Here is a 15,551-nt window from a genome sequence, read left to right as displayed (position 1 = left end):
GATGAAAATTTAGTGTATCTGAAGGGCTGCTCACTGTTCCCGAAGCTGCAAAAACGTGATCGAGATTATTTTGACCCAGAAAACTTGATTTAGGGTCGTAGTGCCTTCAGCAAAGTTAATCCATTAATTATTCTCTATTTTATAGAAGTTGCAACTGTGTGATTATTTCCACCTAAAATTGAGGAACGAATTTAACTCCACAATCATTCACTTAAATGAGCAGATAGAAGTATGGTGCTTTCAACAAAGTTGTTTCTTATAAAATGAGCCAGAACTTTGCCGAACAAATTGGATTTTTATATGCAAAAATGAGAGAAATAAAAGCCGTTCCTCACTTTTAGGATTAATAACAAAATTCCAATTACCATAATGTGGAGATTAATCAATAAAACAACTTTGCTGAAGACACTAAATCTGTGAAATAAATATAAACTTCCTTTAAATAAATTGTTTGTTTCGTTATAATAAACAATATTGTAGAACGTTGAAAAATTGTAGAAAATCACTTTAAAAAATTAAATTGAAAACAATTGATTTTTGGTGGTAATCTATAAAAAAAACTCTACGAAAGTTAATTTAACTAGGTAGATAGAAGTATGGTGTCTTCAACAAAGTTGTTTCTTTTAAAATGTGCTACAATTTTACCAAAAAAAGGGGATTTTTTCATTCCAAAATGAAAAGGGTAAAATTTGTTTCTCATTGTTAATAGCATTGATCACAACATTGTCACATCTAGAACATGGATAATAACACTGTGCTACAGCGATTTAGAACTTCTAATGGGACTAGTATAGGTTATAGGTCTTGTTGAGTGTCACATACGCTCATACTAGTCCAAAAACCGTATTTGGACTATAACTCCAAATTTTAGAGGTGTTTGGAAAATTTCTAGTATGAGCGAATGTTACACTCAACAAGACCTACAACCTACACTAGGTCACTTCAGAAGTTCTTGCATTTATTTTTTTCATTTGTAGCACAGTGTAATTAATGGAACAATTCTTCTGAAGACACTGAGGCTTTAAAATCAATTTTTTATAGCAAAATCATTTCGATCACGTATTTGCAGCTTCGGAAACATCTTCCATCATTGAAACGGCTAGTTGTAATTTTCAAAGGAATTTTCTTTTCAAAAAACAATTTTTGCAGCTTTGCACAGTGGTTTAAATCGTGAAAAACGTGAACGTTTTTGTTCATCTCAAGGGTAACTTTTGATGAGAATAGCTCTTGGTTGATTTACTTTAAGGTGAGTTTTTAACTTGTCAAATCAAAAGGGAGTCTTCAGCAAAGTTGTAGGTAATCTTATGTAGAAAAACTTTGCTGAAGACATTCTGGTTCTATCTCTTGAAAATCGACCACATAGAGGTAGATTTTCAAGAGATACACAGACATTCATAAAAAATCTAAAAATTAAAAAACACCAATTATCTTTTGCTGGTGTGAGGCCTACTATGTTTTAGACTTTTTCTCATAAAATTTGAAATCTTTTCATGGCCAATGGAAGATAACTAATAGGCCTTTCAATGAAAAATCAAAAATCGTACGTCAAAGTACGTTTGTTATATTTTTGCCATATTATGCTGATTATCCGAGTCCTTCAGGTCTCATAAATCTTATCGTTCTAAACTGTTTTACAACATTGTACGGTACACATAAGTTCTGAAATAGATGTTTTTTTGGCCTTCCGACAATATGTTTTGACCTTGATTCAACAACTCGTTATATATTTGGCAAACGTTGAAAATTGGCGAAAGAATTATATAAATCTCCAAAAAGCAAAATCCAGGTACTATATTCCTTCTGACATCGACATCGCAGCCAACCTTTAGTAGTGTGCAGGACACGATCCTATTGATTCTAACTGTTTCTCCCAGCCGAGATTCGAACATGCGACGACTGGTTTATTAGGCCCAGCATCGTACCTCGAGACCGACTGGAAGGTCAAAATTTTCCGTCAAAACGAAATTTGTTGATACAAATACAAAATCAAAGTGCTGTCAAAAATCGGTACCGGGGAAAGTTGTTCAGAGTGTAAGAAACTTCGGGCAAATATAAAACTCCAAAAATATTGACATGAAAATCCTAGGTTTTTTCCGTCCTCCAACCACTGTGCACTGTGCCTGGGTGTCACCCAGTCACGCAACGCCACAGTGCGCAGTTGAAACATAATGTAAAAAGGACATATGTAATGTACCAGGGGTTTGATGAAAACACAAAACCAATCTCAAAGAAACAGATTTTTTTTCTGTCAGTTCTCCAGTTTTTTTATAAGGTAAACATTAAAATATATAGAAGGTCGAGTTTAGAATCAGAATGTTGCACGAAGGCTTTGCTTAATACGGCAGAGCACCTGCTTTTTTGCAATGAAAGTTTTTTTTAATAGGGGATGGAATGTTTTGTAATGAATAAATTATCTACTAATATTAATTCAAAATTTGTATTGTATCAACACTATTACAGCCATAGAAGTTGCATATAGATAATTTAAAGAATGGAAATTTCTCATTTGTTCTCAAGTGTTAACGTATGAGAATAAACAAAATAACTATTGTGGAATCGTCAATCAATAATAAAAATAACCTTATTTTTTGTAATGAAAAAATATCAGGTTCCGAAAAACTAAAAGTAATATATTTCAAAAATTAATGCTGCTCTAAAGAAGTCGAAACTTAGTACCGTTATTCTATGATGTGAATTCAAAATTTCGGTTAAAAGTAGACGCATAGTTTTTTCCTCAATCCTGAAGTAGTTTTAATTTTGGCTCTCCAATAAAATAAGATAAATGACTGATTTAAATTCATTTTCAAAACACTTTTCGTCAACAATACCATTCTAAGCAAGAGGAGATGTGCTGCGAAATTTATGCTTTTTCAGATTATTTTTTCATAATAAATTGGCGAAAAAAAATACTTCGCATCATAAATATAGCGCCATTCCTTCACCCAGTAAAAGTGTTGATCAACAGAGATACTTTATGAGAGAGATTGTGGGTGTGAGTGTGTTTGTGCGGCAGTTTCTATTGCGATTTTTATTTATAGACAGCAAATCAATAGAAAGCGTGAGTGTAGCTGGGTGCGTGTACCAGTGAGTGAAAGGGTGCGCAAATATATTTTCGTTTCTAGAGAGCGTGTATGCAAGATAGCTTAGCAATATTAAAAACTGTAAAATCAACTCGAAACTGCAGCGTAGAATTGAATCCTGAACAATGCAACATTAGAAAAAGAAAAAAAAACTACAACACCTACAAGAAGAGTAAAAACCAAAAACTACATTTTCACACACTTGATCTACTACTCTGGTTTGTCACACTTACCAACAGGGATATCATAAAGTTCTTCCAGTTTACTGTTATTATTGTTGTGGAAAGTGCTAGTATTGCTAGTGGTGGTAGAACCATTATTGTTAACGTTATTGTTAATGTTATTCAGTTTGTTAAGGGTACAACCGCTGTTAGCAACAACATTGCTGTAGAGATGGATCTCGTTGGCGCCTTGTTTCGACGGTAGCATGTCGTAGTGCCTACTGACGGCAAAGCCATGCTGCTCCGATGAGGATGCCGTGGACGAGGTGGAAGTAAGGGACGAGGGATCTCCCGTATTGGCAGTATGATGATTGTGATGGTGATGATGTTGATGATGATTAAAATGTGGCTGATGAGCATGAGGCTGTTGACGAATGTTAGAGTATTGTTGGTGGAAGATATTAGTTTCGAATGAGTGACCGAGGTTAGGGTTTAGCTTATTTACATTAGTATTACTTGATTGCGACACGGCAGCGCCAGCGACAGTGGGCGTTGTGGGTGATGGCGAGCGCGACGTAGAAGGCTGAACTTCAGCAACAACGGGAGCAGTAGTAGTAGGAAGAGCAGGAGCAGATGTTGTAGATGATGGACTAGTGGTTGAATCTGCTGCGATAGTAGCTGGCGTGTTATTTTGCGTATGGCTACTGCTGCTGGTATCGTGATCGTGATCCGTACCATTTGTGGTTACTTTCTCGCTAGAGGGTGGCACAGGCGATTTAGGCGGCGCGACTGGCTGCGATGGGACATCAATATTGTTATTATTAGTGGCGGTGGTGGTGGTGGTAGTAGTAGTGGTGGTGGTGTTGGCGGATGATCGCAAAGCAGCACTGGCGGATTTCACGATTTCTGTGTTCTGGTAGGAAGGTTCCGAATCGTCCATGTGCTGTTCTGAACTGGGCGAAATTGATGGTGAAGTGGACGTGGCTGTAAGTAGATAATAGGAAAGAAGAAAAAGAAAACACAAAAAAAATGTCACACACATGCTTCTGATTGCTTGCCGAAATTATTTTCGTTCGGTCGGTGTCCTCTCGCGATGTCCACGTGAAACACAAATAGTTCGATGTTACTATTAGGCTAATATGAGGCCTCTAGCGTTGGACGACGGACTATTTACAAAGCGCACCAGAAGCATTGTCAAACTAGGAAAAGTTCATTAGCGTTTTTATTTACAGGAAACGAAAGCGTAAACTAACAAAGAAAAAGGAAAAAGAGGTGCACAAAAATAGCAGCTTTAGAAAAGAAATATTACAACAATCGTGAAATAGAGATGTGTTTATACCTATATGATGACATTAAACTAAAACTAACCATAGGATTAAGTAACCACCAATTTAATTTTTAGAAATGCATGCTTTTACATGAATGCATTTAATGAAATTAATATTTTTAGCTGGGATCCAGAAGCTTACGATTCGAAGACGCTTTATCATGTTTGATTTTTCATGTGCATTGAAATGAACATAATGAACATACATTTAGCCAAATCAAACAGAAACAATTAATTCAGCACCGCTACCTTTGAAAAACTATTAGAATCATTACCCATAATTACAATACATTCTGGTTATTGAACAAGGCTACTGTTCTGCTTTCGAACAGCTGATCTTAGGAATGAGTTTTTAAATTTAACATGAAATGGTTTTACCGCGAAAAAAGTGAAAGCCCTCAACAAAAATGATGCCTTTCGATGATGTTTGGTGGCGTAAAAGTAGTCATTTTGGAAAAAATAAAAGCAGGCAAAATTATACGTGCGGCTGCAGAACAAAAATCAAAATAATTCACATGCTCGCTAAGCAATTGTGTTTGTTGTTTATGACGGAAAAAATCCACTGGTTTTTACATGGTGAATCGATGCGTCTACTTTGGATAAAGTCAAAGAAAAAGCTTAACATTTTGAAGTGTTCAAAGCAAACGATTTTTTCACTAATATAATATAACCTCAACTTTGGTCGCTGACAGTGACTAAAACAAGAAACAAGAAACAAATACAGTAGTGCCACATCAAGATGATGCTAGAAGCAGAGTATCGAATTCAACAAGAAACGTTTAAGTATGACAGATACTGTCCAATATGGCAGAATTGAAATTCACAAAATTAGTGACGTGTTTTAGGGACGCTTCATTTATGGCTGCATTCTGCATTTCACAGTACAGTATTGAAGTTGTTTCTTTTCGGTAATACTTACGTCCGTTGGCATTGGCAGATCCATTGGAAATGTTATTTACAATCGACAAGTTCGCTTTCACTGGTGACTGCGGCTGGCTGGACGGAGATGAGTTAGCTGCAATGGAAATTCGGGGAAATCGAAAGGGTCAACGACGGGGTTACGGTGTTATTTTTACAGATAATGGTGTAAATGTTCAACAGAAGGTAATTTTCAGTGGACATAAAATCTATTCAGAATGCACTTGAGTATATTTACGAATGAAAAAATGCAAAGACATTTTTGGGATGCAACAAACTGTACGGCTTTTTTACATTAGTTATCGATTGTATGCAATAAAACACAACATTCTATGTGGCAACAAACAAAGTTTTTATCCCCTGTACAAATTTAATTTATCTCAGCAGAATTCCTAACAGTTTTTTTTTTTTTTATTCTCGCTTATTTTCCGTCGGTCTATTTCCGCCACTGTTGTGGCCAATTACCGACGCCCAGGGAGGCGACTCCACACCCAGGTCCCTAACTCACGACCCGTTTATTAACGGACCGGCGCCAACGGCTTTACTTCCTCATGCGATGGAAGGCGTGATCCCAGAGATTTTTCGCCTCAGAAAATCTCCCGGTGTCGGCTAGGATTGAATCTAGACCAGTTGGGTTGGTTGTGAGTGGATCACGCCACCCCACAACCATCGACGCGGTGGGATTCGAACCCAGGCGTCGAGCGTGGTTGGCGGAGACGTTACCAACCACACTAGGCCCCCGCTCAAATTCCTAACAGTTGATCGACCAAATTACCGTAAATCTATAACTCAATACTTAACTTGATTTTGTACCATAATTTTCGTTTTATTACGATTTTTTTGAGAAAAACAGCATAGCTTCCATTTTACTCTTTGGCTGTTCATGACCTTTGAAAACTTTGTTTAATAAATTTGAGTTCGAAGTTGTTCTCAACAATTCTGAGCTCAATTGGAGATGGCCTTCCTATGGTAATTTTAGAGACTATCTGTTTAATTTGTGGTAATTTTTTGTTGTTGGCCTATTGAGGAGTTTTTGTTTGATTCTATTGTCAATTGGCAAATACTTTCTGCTTTGGTCTTGACAAGAGTTTTGTTTTGTTTCTCAAGCATTTTGACGATTTTGAGTTGGGATCTTTTTTTTTGTGACCATAAGAAGTCTTTGTGATGATTCTGATTTAATTTCGACTTTTGCTTAATTTTTTCTTCCCTTACGTAAGATTTCTACCTGTTTTTCAGTGATTCAGGATCTTTATTACATCTATCTCGACTTATAAATAGTGATTCTGAGCTAGTTTTGATGATTTAGTTTGTGCGATTACTTTCATTTTTTTTTCGCTTATTTTGATATTATTCGATTTTTTTTCTTTTTTGTTTCTTCTCTGATTTAAATGTTTTTTTTTCGGGAATTCTTTCTTTCTTTTATTCATTTTCGAACCTCTCTTTTTAAATATTGAGTTATATCAATAACTAGTTGACCCGGCAAACTTCATACCGCCGCCTTGAGTTTTATTGACTGTTGTATTACAAAAACTGAAATATCTAACTGCTGCTAAAAAACATACCTACGATATGCTTCGGCTCTGATTTGTTTTTAGTTTTTTTTTTCAATCCTGCGCTCGTAAAATTCTACGTTTTTATTTCATTGAACATTATGAAGCACCTCTCAACCATAGTCAAATCATTTAAATACATTTCTGAAAATAAACAGTCCTTCTTTTAAATATTCTGAAGGAAATTATTACATTATTTTTTCAATTATTCATAAGCATGGCTTAATGCAAATATAGTAACACCCTTCTGCCTGGCCAATCTCACTGGAACAGATTTTATAAAAAACTTCAGAGTTCTAAATTATTCAAGCTTAAAATTCGGAATCTACGAAATATGTGAAAGTGGTCAAGGCGGTCCTAGCCACTAAATTCTATATATTCCACAATGGCGGGGTGAGGGTCACGTGAATATGCGACATAGAGCTGTCCATGTGAGAAGCATGAATACTCGGAGCTTATGCCACAAATTTTCAGTGACTGTCCTTGGGTTTTATCAATAGTCATCGCCAATGCGCGACGCACGGGAAATTGCAGACGTTTAAAATTTAACGGCGAATCGGTAGGAGTAATCGAGATACGCGGGATTATTACGACTTCTCCTTTGTAGTTTCCTGTCAGAACTGTCGCTTCAAGGAAATTTGCCATCGGGTAGTGGCAGCAATGCATCTGTTCGGTAGTAAATTTGACCTTGAATCTATAAAGTAGTAGTATTTGAAAATATTTGATAAGCATTTTTCTCTCAATTGAGTGTATAAGTTATTATACTTTATTTTTCTTTTGTTCAAGACTCGTTTAAAGACTATGAAAACTAAGTGTGTAACTGACGATTTTGAGATATATGGGGTGTCGAACGTCGTGCAATTCGAGCTCGTCTTGTTCTTAACCGATCAACTTCCCTTCGGGACTCGTATATTCCCTGACTTTTTAATATTCTATCTTCAGTGTTGCGGAGCCTGACACTTTTATTGACCTGCTATTACTCGTGTCTTAAAAACTGGAACAAAAACAATGAATGTAATTTTAATTCAACGGCATGTTAAGTATTTGAACATTCAACTTACAACAACTTCATCTGAACAAAAAACACTTCGACCACAGCAGAAATTTGTCAAAGTCAACTGGAAGATATGCAAGAATCAGTTTGATCATGTAGATTAGGGAACATTCCTTTTATAAAATACCCTTAGCGGCATCTTCTTTAGGAAGCATTCCCACTACATGTGGAAGAAAATTAATCGAAACCAATTGAAACCAGTATGAATACTCCTCAGAATTCTTGCAAAAAAAAACATTATTTTCAATCTATTAAGTTTATTACGTACCGACAGTGTTTTCTTCTTTCTTAACAAACAGTCACAGCACAAATTAACAGAAACCGACGTTGAATTTAAGTGGCATCAACAGAAACCAATACAAAAATCGCATAGAACTATTCCATAAAATATTTTAAATAAAATGAAGGCTATCGTTTAAGTACGCCCCGGTGATGAAAACTTGTTTCGATTTTTTCCGATCAAAGGCAACAAAAAATCGTTATTCACCAAAACTCACAGAAAACCTCTCAGAATCTCAGAAGGGCGGGAAATATCAAGGTTTTTAACGTTTTATAACTTTTCCAGTTGATTTTCGTTATTGCCATGGCATAGTGACAGAATGGTTTTGTCCTGAACAAAAATTCTCGCAAAACCTAATGGCCAACCATTTTATGGGTATCTTTTTTTTTCAAACATACATGATACCAATTGTTTTTCACGTGACATAAAGCTGTTTATGCGAGAATATGCATGTTTTAGGTTTAATGCCACCAGTTATCAGGGCTTTGGGCATTATCGAATATCACCCAACTGCGGAGCGCGAAGGTACATACAGACGTTGAAATTAAATGGTAAATTAGTAGGTACACGGAGCTTCGAAATTTTCGCTTCAATGACATCAATATTTCATCTGCTTTTTTAGGCAGCTCTGCTGCCTAAGCACAGTGCAGTTGACACTTCGCAACATTATAGTTTTCAATTCAACATTCAACAATTAATTGTAAATCCAGAGATTTGTAGGAATGCAATAGTGCCTATTTAACGAAACATGAACAGAAATCAATGTTTTTTGAGAAGCAAAAACTACACGTTTCTTTTACCAGCTAACAGAATCATTGCAGCATCAGCAAATATCAATGATCCAAGTCAGTGTGCATTTTAGAGAAAATTGAACAGATTCATTAGATCCGAGCAATGGTAAATTAAATCATCGCACATGTAGTGTTATTCTTGTTCTTTCTTTTATCAGATAAATAAAACGATTATATGCAACTTTGCTCAAATAAGCCATAAAATCAAAGCCACGTTGCGAGTATTCACATGCATGTCAAGTTTGCTGCTACCACGCTATAGCGCTTTTGCATAGAAACGGTGTAGTGGGCAGCGAAAACGAATATCACTTATATGTGAATCATCAGGTGCTTGTTTACTCAACAACGACGCCTCAATAACGACGCTACAACAGCTTGTCTACCGCTCATAGCCTGCAATCATAGTAACCTAATGATGTTGTTTTTGGAGTAAAAGGCGGGTGAAACGCCGTTATACAGACACCAACTTATTTTTATTTAATAGAAGATTATTTTCGTTTTTCTCGCCACATATCATCTTTTGCGACGATTCTGAGTTAATAATCTTGAAACTTTTTTGTTAGACCTTCATAACACTGTTCTACAACGATGGGGAACTTGTGATGTGACTTAGTGTAGGTTGTAGGTCTTGTTAAGCGTAACTTTTACTCATACTGGAAATTTCCCAAACACTCATAAAATTTGAAGTTATGGTCAAAATACCGTTTTTCACAAAACATCATAAAAATGTGCGAAAAATGTTGTGAAAATGAGAAACAACATAAAACATCCTATTTATTAAATAGCTCATTACATGTAAATGAAGTCTATAGAACAGGGATTGCCGTCTTGCCGTCTTGTGTGTGTGTGAGTGTTAAAATAGGTTCAACCGTTGCGATTCGTTTTCCTAACAAGTCAGGAGTTCCTCAAGGTAGTAATTTGGGACCACTACTCTTCTTTATTTTTATAACCGTCGCTTCACTATTGCTACCACCCGAATGTCGACTATTTTATGCGGATAATACAAATATATTTTGAATAATTAATTGCCTACGCGGGTGTTTGGAGCTCCAGGAGCATCTGAATATCATCACAGCACCATCTCCGTGTGCAGTGCGTGAAGGATATTGGAATATACTAGGATAGCGAGGTGACCTTCAAGAACCACTATGTTTTATAGCACTTTACTGTTCCTTAGTGCCATCAATCCTCGAATCTAGTTCCGTGATACCCTAACCCCTTACCATGCAAACTGGTCTTACAGAGTGGAAATGATACAGAAAACAATTCTTACGTTATGCTCTTCGTTATCTCTCATGGAGAGATCCACTGGATCTTCCATCGTACGAGGACCGTTGTCGACTTCTCGGTATTCAACCACTAGAGCTACGCCCCCTTGTCGCACAAGCCGTTTGAATTTGTATGCTCCTGAGACGCCGTTGCACCAAAGAAGTTTCCTGCAGCTGGATCTTCGGAATCGACTATATGGTTCTTATGATCCAATTCGTGTTATTTGCCACCGTTTGAATAAGGTATACAAGCTGTTTGGTTTCCACATGCCATGGCATGCCAATGCGTTTCGCCAACGACTCCTGGATCCTTTACACAGACTTTGACGGTTGTGCTGTTAATTTTTAATTTTAATTCATTCAACATTGTATGCGCTGAGGTAAAAAACAGTACAACCTACACTAGGTTATTTCAGGAGTTCTTGCATTTTTTTTATCATTTGTAGAGCAGTGTAATTTGCGGTCATTTTCATGATTTTTAGGCAAAGAAAAAATTGTCGGCGATTCTAAGTTAATTTTTATCAATTTTATGCTTCTGCGTAGCGAAAGTAGAGAAAGAAATAAGATATATTTGGATGACAAAAAATTTAAAGAAATTAGACACATTGTAATTTACTCTACAATACTGAGCTGCTTTAAAGAATCTTATGCATTGACTATATTTGATAAAATTGAAAAACAAAAACTGATTCAAAATAAGATGATTTAAGGCAATGAAACAAAATAAAATTAGCACTAGAATCGAGAAAAGCGTCGATATTTGATCGAAAAACAATTATTTATTTGATTCTTAGCAAAATTTCATTATTTCGTTTTTCCTTTATTAATTGGTCTAATTTCGCTCTAATTTTCAATAAGTGTATTTTTTTTATTCTAGCATGAATACTAGCATATTTTGATAGTTTAGCTCAATTTCATGTTATTTCCATATGAGAAGCAAATGTCCACGGTTGTCTTTGAAGAATTGATGGGGGAGGGGAGTAATGATGATCTCCACTAAGACAAAATATTATTTCCAAAAAAATTAAAATCTATCAAAAACACATTGGCTTATAATTAAATTTTTACAGATATTCTGGCGTTGAGTCAAAGTTATATTATAGATAAATTTGGAATCATTTTATTCGTGACCTCTTCGTTTTTTAGAAAGGTTCTTGAGACATGTTGAGAGCCTCTCAAGAAATAAGGCAAAATAGGGTAACCGCTCCTATATTCATCTCAGTACCTATATTCATCTCATCACGCCTTTTTGATCAATTAATCGTCAAATTTTACCATATTTTCAACGTAAAACTTTCAGCCACTTGAGAAAATCGAGAAGCAAATAGATTTACTTTCAAAAATTTGTAGAAATTTGACGGTAAATTGGACAAATGAGAGAAATAAGATGAATATAGGTCCACCAAGCTGTTGAGATGAATAATGGAGCGATTACCCTATGATATATTCATTTTTTTTGTTTTCTCTCGTTAGCAAGGGTACTTCTTGGATGAATTTAAATCATTTATCATGATGTTGTTGTAACTCTCTGAGACACTAAGCTGTGACATAAATTTGAACTCAGTTCTATCTATCTATGGAGCCACTTTCATCTAAATATGTATTAAATTTCCACTTTGTCCTTTTAGGCTGAATTTGAATAATTTTCTTTTTGGCTTCTCCCTCTTATTAGACTTACCTAATAAATTTGAACCAAATTTTATATAACATTTTAGGACGTCTTTCTTCCTTTTTTGTCGTACCTACATAAGAAGCAATTTTTCAGCCCTTTTTGTCTAAGTTTTGATCATATTTCGTTCCGATTTTTGCTGCTACTTAAAATGTTTTAAACCATTATTTCTTTTGCTGGCTTTTTCCATACATTTCTCCACCATTTTGAGCTGAGTTCGGATTTCATTCTTTTTTATTCTTTTAAGTTCTTCGAAGTATCAGCTGATTCAAACCATCTACGAGAGGTTTTATGCATTCTAAACTAAATTTGATATAGTTTTTTTTATTTTGATATTTTTTGGTTTATAGTTGCTTTTTTAAGTTATTAGATAGTTATTTGAGATCAATTTTCCAGATGTTTTTTTTTTTGTTTGAGAGTTTCTCCGCTGCGAATGTTTTTTTTCTATTTAGAGTTAATTTCTGTTGTGGCTTTTCGCTGTTTATTTTTAGTTTTCGTTCGTCGTTTTTGCAACTTTTTCAAGTAGTTTCAGTTATTTCAAGGTACATTTTTGAATATTTTCCTGCTGGTATTTCATGTTTTTGGAGCGCTTCAGTTAAATTCAAAGCTTTTGGTCATCTTTAGCAATGAAGGTTTTTTCCCTCAACATGTTTTAGTCACTCGACATTCTATTTAAGATTATTTTTTTTCGATATCTTCTGGATTTAAGGTATGTTTTCCAGTATAATGTAATCTTTTTTTCTACATTCAAGAAACTTTAATTTTTGACGGTAATTTGGGATACATTTTTAATAGTAGCTTTCGGCCTTTTCCTGACGCTCAATAAACAAAAATTTCTTGCAGTGTTAATTTTTTTTTGTTTTTTCAAACTTCGGAATCAATTACGCAAAATTTAGAATCAATTTCTGCTTTGCCCTTTTCTGATCTTTTGGCGCGTTTCTCAGCCTTTTTAGGTTGAATTTTGATGGGATTTTTTCATTTATGGTTTTGCATGTCTAGGTGATTTTAGGCTGAATTGAAAATTTTAATTATTATTCTTTGCTGACATTTCTTATGCTTAATCAATAAATAAACCACGGAACCTAAAGTTTTTAAATTTCTCTTTGTAAACAAATGTCCACGTGAACAAAAAGGGGGCGAGGGAGGGTTTTTTAATGTCCACGGTTGTCCACGGGATCTGAAATAACGATTTCAAATGTGGAAAAGTAATATACATAACAACAACAAAATTTTCCATCTATTATATATCATATTGAAAATTCTTGTTATGATGAACCAAAAAGTGAGATTGGCCCCTTTCCCGACTAAACTTAATGTTATTATCATATTAAAATCAAGACAAGGTCGATTCCAATTTTTTTAGTCAAATTGGACCCCAGTTTTCAACAAAAATAAAAGATACATCATTGTAATACTTAGCTGAAATTGAAGTTAAGTCTAAGTAAATTAAGAGTACAATTATCGAGAGATAACTGTGTCAAGAAAAATCATGTGGCTGTTTCTACAAAAACGCAGGGAAAACAATTAACAAACAATAAAAAATCATACTTGTGGCTCTCGCTTGCTGTCTCAATTCAACAATTCAAAACGAAAGTTTATGGTAATTCTGCTGAGTTTAGAATCAAGCGAAGGAGCTAAGGAGCATGAACCCTGGACCCATTAAGTATGTATGAGATCGTTCCCAATTGAGCCGTTGGGAGCAAAAGTGGCACACGTGCCATTAAGTAAACTCTCCAGGAGACGCGATAAACGATAACAATCAAATAGTAAATTATTTTCAACAATTTTTTCCAACATAACTGCACTAAATCATTGCTGGAAAGGATTCAAAAGACGGTACATGAAAGTATAACGAGTTCTGGTTGAGAAACTTACACAAATTTTGATGGAAAAACATGTACCACTTTTGTTCTATGGGAAAAATAATGACAACCAGAAAACGTTGAGAGCAAAAGTGGTACATGTCCAATGTGAGCATGAAGGATGCATTATAACTCTCTTATCTTAGGACATAGAACATTCATGTCTTCAGCGCAGTTGTCCAAGTGATTGAGTACCTACTATAGAATGATGATCTGTTTGTTAAAGGATTCTGTCTCTTCCGGGCGCTAGTGTATATATATTTGATAACAGCATACGAGTTTATACTGAAACATGCGTAATGCTTTCTGTTACAAAACGGTCGCGGGTACACTAGCGCCACTAAGTGAGAAAATTCCAAAGCAGACAGATCTTCATCTAAAAGTGCTCAATCACTTGACCAACTTTGCTAAAGACATGATTGTTTTACATCCTACAATCCTCGACTTACAATTCATCTAATATGCACAGACTGGACATGTACCACTTTTGCTCTCAACGAAATGGTGATTATGTTAATTACCAAAAACTATTTTGGCTATAACTTCGGTTCAGGTTATCAGATTTCGGTTTTTCTTGGATATTTTAGTACATTATTGCGTTCTGCATCAATTTATGCAAAAAACCCAAAAAGTGTAAAAATGGCACATGTACCACTTTTGCTCTCAATGGCTCAATTATTGATAACCAACATTCGAACCTTTCACAAACATAATACTCAGGTTTATAATGTTAAGAAAAAAGTGATCTTAGCGATATGCTGTCTTCTACAAATATGTGTTTCGACATAGTTTAATATACTCTTGAGCAGTTTGTACTTGAATATGAATAAAAAAAGATAAAAAACATTTGCTTTTTTTTCATGTAACTTACCAGTAATCTTCTTGAGCGTGTACGAGCCTCGCTGTGATTCGGTGGCCAGCTTATCGACGATCGCTTCCAGTTCCGCGTACACCTTGGACGTTTCGCTGTGGAACTGCTGCTCGGAGGCGAACAGTGTTTGCAAGTTTGTCACCAAAAACAGTATTCTCGAGTCGTGGAGCGCTGGCAGTTCGTCATGCAGTTCGGTGTTGAGCACTTCATAAGTACGCTTCGCTTCCTCTAGCTGTTCGCGACCTTTGGTGATCTACGAAAAAACAATCGGATATTGAAAAAAATTTGCTTCAGTAGCGAGGATGAAACTTACCTTAACGTCATCCTTGCGTTTGGCAGCATTAGCTTGCAGGCTCTGGAAGGAGTGTCGCTGGCTGTCGTAATCCACCAACTTGCGACCCCTCTTGTCGATTTTTTTCTACAAAACAATATTCAAGGCCTGATTATGGTGGAACAAAATCGGATGTTCACTATCCTTACCCTCATCTCTGGGAACTGCGCGGTGTACGTGTTGAGCGGTATGAGCACTTGGTCACCGAGTTTGTGCGAAAAGTCCTGGAATAGTACTTCAACGGTGTTGGTCTGCGCGTACAGGGCCTCCGAGCCGGTCCACTGGCTTTCGTACACTTCGTTTATGGCATCCATAAGGCTTTTGGAGGCACTCTGAACAGCTGTAATCGGAAGACGTTAGTAACAAGAATAAATACATGTACCAGTGTA

At 35.8% G+C, this 15,551-nt stretch overlaps 1 protein-coding gene across 3 annotated transcripts in view; it reads right to left on the bottom strand.

The window, feature by feature from the left end:
* LOC129721169 (myc box-dependent-interacting protein 1) overlaps positions 1 to 15,551 on the bottom strand; it is a 97,687-nt gene that overhangs the window by 5,197 nt on the left and 76,939 nt on the right. For 2 of the 3 annotated variants that reach the window (XM_055673435.1, XM_055673434.1), the window contains 5 exons: positions 15,312 to 15,502; positions 15,145 to 15,249; positions 14,832 to 15,084; positions 5,488 to 5,583; positions 3,314 to 4,225 (listed from right to left, as the gene is read on the bottom strand). In XM_055673435.1, the coding sequence (XP_055529410.1) occupies positions 3,314 to 4,225; positions 5,488 to 5,583; positions 14,832 to 15,084; positions 15,145 to 15,249; positions 15,312 to 15,502 (1,557 nt within the window). The remainder of the gene's footprint in view (positions 1 to 3,313; positions 4,226 to 5,487; positions 5,584 to 14,831; positions 15,085 to 15,144; positions 15,250 to 15,311; positions 15,503 to 15,551) is intronic. The other variant, XM_055673436.1, reaches the window with a different exon arrangement.

This window comes from Wyeomyia smithii, chromosome 2, assembly GCF_029784165.1.
Source record: "Wyeomyia smithii strain HCP4-BCI-WySm-NY-G18 chromosome 2, ASM2978416v1, whole genome shotgun sequence".
In the NCBI taxonomy this organism is placed as follows: Eukaryota; Metazoa; Arthropoda; class Insecta; order Diptera; family Culicidae; genus Wyeomyia; species Wyeomyia smithii.
This window is presented reverse-complemented; position numbering and strand designations above follow the sequence as displayed.